The sequence below is a fragment of the Sander vitreus genome, chromosome 5, assembly GCF_031162955.1.
Source record: "Sander vitreus isolate 19-12246 chromosome 5, sanVit1, whole genome shotgun sequence".
Taxonomy (NCBI): Eukaryota; Metazoa; Chordata; class Actinopteri; order Perciformes; family Percidae; genus Sander; species Sander vitreus.
The window spans coordinates 11,535,894-11,543,393 of NC_135859.1; the positions used below are offsets into that span (position 1 = coordinate 11,535,894).

Here is a 7,500-nt window from a genome sequence, read left to right on the forward strand (position 1 = left end):
TTAATGATGGCTGCTAATGATTCCACTTAGGAGAGACCCTGGTGTTGTGCATGCTGACTCACTGAAATAGCTTACTGGGACACTTGATGGAACTGAGCCATCGTTGAGGTTATCAATTTCAGCTGTGCTTTTCCTACTATGACAAGTCAAAATGTCTGCTGTGAAAAAGGTCCATAGTTAGGGTGTGGACTCCGCCATCCACTGGAGTTGGAACGATTTTAAAAACTATATATTTATAGTCCTCGTTATAGTTATTGTTGTTGGTGTGGACGGCCCATTAGTCTATATCCACGATGTTCCACTTCCGGGTGCCGCCGGAAATTCTGTCCCTCTTTTCGGCCGGATGTCCAACCCCTCTTTCTTTGTGTTGTAATTCTAAACTCCGGTGGATTTTTGAGGACTATGGTTAACTGCTCCTCAGATCTCTGCAGGGTAAATCCAGACAGCTAGCTAGACTATCTGTCCAATCTGAGTTTTCTGTTGCACAACTAAAACAACCTTTTGAACGTACACGTTCCACCAAAACAAGCTCCTTCCCGAGGCTATTTTGCAGCGGCACTGTGGCTCCGTCGGGTGCTTAGCACCGCCCATGACGATTGTGATTGGTTTAAAGAAATGCCAATAAACCAGAGCACGTTTTTGTCCCATCCCGGAATGTCGTGTGGACTAGCCAGATCCTCCTCCTCCGCGCCGTGGAGGAAGGTCTGGCAAAACGGGACTAATGTAGCCTCAACCTACTGCATTATTTCTTTGTGCTGTCTTTATGTGAAGCTTTAGTCTATAGCCAGTCCATTACATGTAATGCCACAAATGTAGCAGAAATGTATTTGGATGCTGTACACTTTTGAGGGATAAATTAAGCTTTCACATTTTCTCTAAAAGCCTCTAAAATTTTCTAATGGTTGTCTTTCCCCTGCCTCATGTAATTAATCTCTTATAGTGGACCATTTGCCTGACAAGGAGACGCGTAAAAGAAAGCCCAAGAAGACCTTTGAAATTGACCTCAATGATGATGTCAACTTTGACACCTACTTCCGCACCACGAGAGTAAGAACCCTCGCTGATTTTGCCATTCCAAACACAACACATTCACAGTTGAAAAGTTTTTATCTGGTAAAAATATTACCTGATAGTTATAAGAGAAAAGTGGGACACATGGAGAAATTTGCTTACTCTTTTTGACTGAGAAAATGGCGGATAGCGTAAACAACAACAACTGCTAACGTGAGTTGTTCAAAACCTTTCTTTTTAGTAAACTCTGTGTACACAAACAAAGTTCTCAATGCTGGAGTTCATGTGTAGAGCCCCTGGCGATACTTCGAGCAAAGTTTCATGTTGTGCCGAGCCTTCTTAGCGTTTTAAAAATAGCGATTTTGATGCGATCATAGTAGTGCCCCTAGCACTCCCGTTCAGAAGGCCATTTGACCGAAAAATGAAAACACAGTAAATCTTAAAAGTGGCGTTTCCGTCCTAATTATGCTTTTTAAACGAAAGTTTGACTCGGGTACGTTCACAAAAACACCCTAGGTTGCATTTTGGCGAGAGTTATGCTTTAACACAGAAGTACTTCGGCCTATTTATTAGCTCACTCCGCCTCCTATTGGTTAGACTAACTAAAAAATATACGGGCACAAAATATTGAACAGGATAGTATGAGAAAACATTGGTTTCAGTACACCTACAGCCATTCATCCACTCCATTCTTCTACACTGTATCACTTTTTATTTTTGTAAGGCAACTACAAATATTAGGTCTTAGACATAAAAACATAGGAAAATAGGGTCCAGGTTGAAAAAAAACGGTAGTTACCCTTTAAGAGTGTGGGTAATCCGCTTGTGAACTGGACCTGACCACATTTTTGAATTTAAGCTACCCTGGTAGTTTCAAGTCAAATGTCATCAACATGTCAGCACTAGAGGATGGATACCTGATGGGCCGTGCCGGGTTTGGACAGATATTTAGAAATGAGGTTCGGGTCGGGCTCAGTCACATCAGCGCGATAAGGCATTGAACATTTTAAATTTAAAACCGCTTATTATGTAGGTAGCCAATGGGCCTCACGTCTTCCTGACGTGCGCTTGTTGCCCCGTGTGCGCTGATGCGCTCATCTGTTGACATTTCCGAATGCCTTCCTACAGTTGCTTAATAAAAGCGGGCTTTCCACACAAAGAAACGTACATGTGTCATTGGTATGAGGGGAAAAAATGAGATTTTAACTGTGTCGGGCTCGGGTCAGGCTCAGACATAAATATCTTAATGCCTGTCTGGCTCAGGCCGGACTCGGACAGAAAAATGCGGCCCGATCCGCACTCTAGTCAGGACCGCTACATTTGCTGATCTGAGCACAGACTCTTTGTGATGCATTGGCACAATACATAATGATACTATATACTATAGTACTATACTAATACATAATGAACTACGGTTTTAGCTCTAGTAAATTAAATTCCTTGAAATAGGACACATAATCTGCTAGGGATGTAATGATACACTCAACTCACAATTTAATTCTATTCATAATTTTAGGTTCACGATACAATTTTCTCACAATTCTTTTTTTTTTTTTAACAATGAGCTGCAGACAAATGACTGAAAATATTCCTTCATTTATATAAACTGAAGTCCACCTAAAATTGTATTTTATCTTAAATAACAACAAAAATGTATAATTAGATTTCTAAAACAAACCCCACATCAAAATAACTAAATCAATTTAAAGAACTCTTAAAAAAAAACACACAGTGACGTCTGAAGTCAAGTGAAATCAAAAGTAGATTGCGCCCCAGGCCGCATCACGAAAATTGCATCACGATTAATGTTTTATCTCCACCTGTTGTAATCTTTACATTTATATTGACTTTTAACCGATTGACGATGCTTCGTTACATCCCTATTATCTGCAAATAAAATACTCAGCTAGTCACTAAGTGATACCACTGTCTGTATGGATTTGAGACACTGAACAAAATCTCTAAATACAGTCAAATTAAAGGTGCAATAGGTAAGACTTATAAAACTAACTTTCTGTCATATTTGCTGAAACTGACCCTATGTTCCAGTAGAACTACATGAAGCAGGTCATTGGGAAAAAAAAAACCATCTGGTTCCTCTGGCACCACCTACAGCCTGTAGTACGCATTCATTCTCCCTTGTGGGGGGAGGGGCTTAGGAGACAGTTTTGGGCTTTTGCGGAAAGGGGGGGAGGGACTGAGAAGTTGTCGATGTTCAAATGTTTTGGCGAAGTCCTGGATCTTCACAGTCCTACCTACAGCACCTTTTTAAGAGCTTTTGAGTTGTGTTCAAGACACCTAAAACACTCTTAAGTGTATCTGAACTAAATCTGACAATTGTCTGCTTTCCCTTCGCAGGCGGCCACTACCAACAGCAAGTCTGCCCTCACTGCAAGCAATAAGAAAACCACTCTGCCAGCAGACTTCCAGTTCTCCCCAGAGACGCTCTCCCAGCTCAGCCTCACCTCTAGCTCGGTGAGTCTTCACCACTCTTGTCAGCTGACTGGAAGAGGTTAAAGGTGGAGAAACACAGCCGTCCTCTTCAGCACTGATACGAGGCAGATTTTATTTATTTTTTTATCAATTTAGTCCACACAAACATCAAAAATGTACAGCAATCACATAATTCTTGTGGTGGTTAGGTTTTCAAACTAAATTTGACTTTTCACAAAATTGAGCCATGCTATAGTCATCATATATAGAGCTGTAACAATTCCAAATTTTGTTGTACAATTAATTTCCTCCGAAATAATTGTGATTAACAATGCAATTGTCTCTTTCAGTCCAACTGAAAAATGTATCTATATATTTATTTTCAGACAAATTAAACTTTTGAATGAATCCCAGGATACGGCTTTTGGTTATATCACTGTTATGTAACCCAGAGAATGTAATAACACAAGTAAACCGGGCCTCTTTATTATCATAAAACATTGTATTTTTTTTTTCTTAAATGAACATAAGACTGACAATTTCCATCAGTCATACCCATAGGACCTTAGCCAATGTTTGGCAATTAATTGCGGTTAAACAAAGAAATCATATAATGTGCCCTGAGTATCCGTATCTACATAAAGATAATTTGTTCGGTTAAGAAGGATACATTTGGTTTTGTTTACTCTAGTTGAGTCAAGAAGGCCAGAAGAGGCTGTCTGGAGAGCTCGGAGAAGGCATTGGAGACTACGACTACAACAACGCCAACGACACGGCCAACTTCTGTCCAGGTCTTCAGGTCTGAACTTTTTTTTTTCTTATGTCTTTCGATTTCATTTGTTTTTGTCTGTTTGATTTTGCTGTATTTTAACAGACTTTCTTTATCTAAGGAGTAGGGGTGGGAGATATGTTTTTAAAAACAGTATAGCCATTGCAAGGTATTTCAGTTAGTGTGGTCAGATTTATACAGCATGGCCCTGTGTGACACTGGCTGTTCGGAAAGAACAAAGTGAGAGGCAGATCTGTGGCTCTGTCCCTTCTTCAAAAAAGAACCCTAGTCCAGCTGATATAGTATTAACTTAAAGGAGAAATCCAGCGCAAAATGAACCTAGGGTTTAATAACATGTGTACCGAGTCAACCGTTCTCTGGGATTTGTTTTCATGCTAATTGAATGTGACCAGTTTTAGCGCAAACCGCTAATTAGCTTATAACGCTAGTCGTCGGGGCACTGGTAAAGTCACAGTTTTGAGGGTCACAGTTTATTAAAAAGAACAGTCTGTACACTTACAAAGTTCTCAATGCGTCGGTTTAGATGTAGGGACCCTCATTATGCTACCGTGGAAGTGTGGTGCTATTTTGAGCCTTGTTATTGGTGTAGAAATGGCGATTTCGTTTTACTTTACCCGTGCCCCGACGACTAGCGTTATAAGCTAATTAGTGGTTTGCGCTGAAACTGGTCACATTCCATTAGCATGAAAACATATCCCAGAGAACGGTCGACTCGGTACACTGTGTTATTAACCCCTAGGTTCATTTTGTGCCGGATTTCTCCTTTTAAAACTAAGAGTGGGTGAGCAGGCAGAGTCTTTAAGGGCAGTGACAGTTTACAGTGATCAAACCTGTGATTTGTCGCCCCTGCCCCACTCTCAGGTGATTCTTTTGGCTACTACTACCAAATACTGTACTGTAAAAATCCCCTAAATGTGAGGACTTCTAATCTCTGGAGGAACTAGAGCTGTTGCTGTACAACTAATTGTCTCAGAAATAATTGCGATTAACAATATAATTGTCTCTTTCAGTCAAATAAAAAAAAATATATATATATATATATATTTTTTTATTACTTTTTCAAACACATTTAAGTTTTTAATGAATTCCAGGATTCATCTTTTGATTATATACTCACTGTCATATGACCCAGATAATGTAACACAAATACACCTATGAAGTAAACGCCTCTTTATTATCATAAAACATTTTTTTCTAACTGTATCTTCCTCCCCCCCCCCTTTCAATTTTGTTGCAATAAACGTGTATAGGGTCAAGTGCCAACAACTAACAATTAAAATAACTAAAATATATAGTCCGACCAATAATCACTTACATATATTTACAAATTGGCATATCTAAACAAAATCAACAACTACCCATCATACGCCTTAAGACCTTAGCTAATGTTAGCAAATTAGTTGCGGTTAAACAAAGAATATTGACAATTAGACAATTATGTAATAATTGTTTCAGGCCTACGAGGAACCATAATAGAGTATTGTCTTTTAAAATTGATTAGGAACCACATCTCGAATGTTTTATCCTGTTTTGTCTTTGCATTTCCCTTGTCCATCTTCCTCCTCAGGGGGGCGACAGTGATGATGATGTGGAAGGGTTCGCCGGTTCAGACGATACACAGCCTTCAGGTGACGGCATACCTCCGCCCTCACAAGATCTAGAGGGCATCTCAACCTACGGGGAGGAGGATCTGGTACCTGAACCACACAGGGTGGGTAATGCAAGATTTTGGTGCAGGTCATACTGTAGCTGGGTCTTGGCATCTCTCTGTTCAAAGGCTTCTGAAACTAGAAGGGCACTCGGACAGCACAGACCTCCGCCAAGGCATGCCCTATGTCACAATGTTGATGCAGCGTGAATTTTCCTAGTCGGGAACTCAATTATTCCGGCAACACATCACGCCCCGTGATTCGGATCAGCTCCCAAATGTAATGGGTTCTTCCTTGGCCCATGCTACACTCTTCCACCAAGTGTCATGAAAATCGGGCGAGTAGTTTTTCTGTAATCCTGCTGACAAACGAACCAAAAAGCCTTTGGGTTGGTTGCATTTCTATGGACCAATAGCAATTGACTTGGGCGGAGCTCGGCTCCGGACGCCGCGGCAGTGGCTCTGCAAAATGGTCTCGGGAAGGAACTTGTTTTTGTGGAACATTTGCACTCTGCAAAAAAATAAATAAATAAATAGCCACATAAAATATGAAATAAAGTTAACTGTTCACACAATACAGTAACATGAGCTATTTAAATTAGCTGGATACATGGTTACACGTCATTTGCTCTTACCAGTGTATAGCGGCGTGTACTTCGTCCATAACAATCCCCGCCAATCGGTCCCAAAACGTTCCAGTTAGAGAGGAAATGCCGTGAACATATTCTTTGTAAATCTTCACAATCAGTCACCGACAGAACCAAGCAGGCCTGCCTTGTTGCACGATCCAAATTGTCTTCAAAACTTTCAAGCCATTTTCAGCGTGTCGCTTGCTTGCTAGAAGTTTGTTGTTGTTTCCTTTAGCGAAAGGGATTTTGAGAACGGCAACGCACAGAGAGTGGAAGGCGAGGGACAAAGCCTGACAGCGATTGTTCCAGACTACACTGAATATAACAAAACGCATTAGAAGCCTGACGGCCGTGGACAATTCTGCTCGTCATGACTTGGACTGATTTTATAATTGAATTGGTTTCACATAATTGTGTTTTTTTTTAGGTCAACAAGATTGAGATTAATTATGCTAAGACGGCAAAGAAAATGGACATGAAGAGACTCAAGAACAGCATGTGGACACTTCTGGCCGAAAACCCAGAAAACCCCACAGAGGTAAATTACACTGACACACTGATAGACTGGCCATGTATCTTCTGTAGCTTCTTTTGTCTGCAGCTATATACAATGATGCATTCATCGGTTTTAGGTTTGAAACTCTAGTCATTTTGGTCATTGCTCACATTTGGTGGGTGGTGTAGACACTCCAGCCAGTCAGGGATTAGGCTGTGTATATCTATGTGCTTCTTGTTGTACCAGTCTATTTTATTAGTTATGTCTTAATCTTCCCTACAGGAGGCAGATACTGTGGAGAAACCAGAAGTGTGTGGGGACAAAGTCTTTAGTCAGACTACAAAGACGCTGCTTCAAAGGTACCTGCGGACTTCATGCCGTGCCTGCTATGGCACAGCACTAATGGGGAATAATAATGACTGAAAAGCACTCACCAAAAGTGCATGGCATGCAAATATATGTAGAGATTTCCACTGTCAGGATAGTGCAGGGT

The 7,500-nt window shown here is 40.7% G+C and overlaps 1 protein-coding gene across 1 annotated transcript in view; it reads left to right on the top strand.

Moving 5' to 3' along the window:
* ncaph (non-SMC condensin I complex, subunit H) overlaps nt 1-7,500 on the top strand; it is a 21,919-nt gene that overhangs the window by 10,571 nt on the left and 3,848 nt on the right. The window contains exons 11-16 of the mRNA XM_078250378.1: nt 941-1,047; nt 3,370-3,486; nt 4,136-4,243; nt 5,802-5,945; nt 6,939-7,049; nt 7,290-7,366. Coding sequence (XP_078106504.1) covers nt 941-1,047; nt 3,370-3,486; nt 4,136-4,243; nt 5,802-5,945; nt 6,939-7,049; nt 7,290-7,366 — 664 coding nt within the window. The remainder of the gene's footprint in view (nt 1-940; nt 1,048-3,369; nt 3,487-4,135; nt 4,244-5,801; nt 5,946-6,938; nt 7,050-7,289; nt 7,367-7,500) is intronic.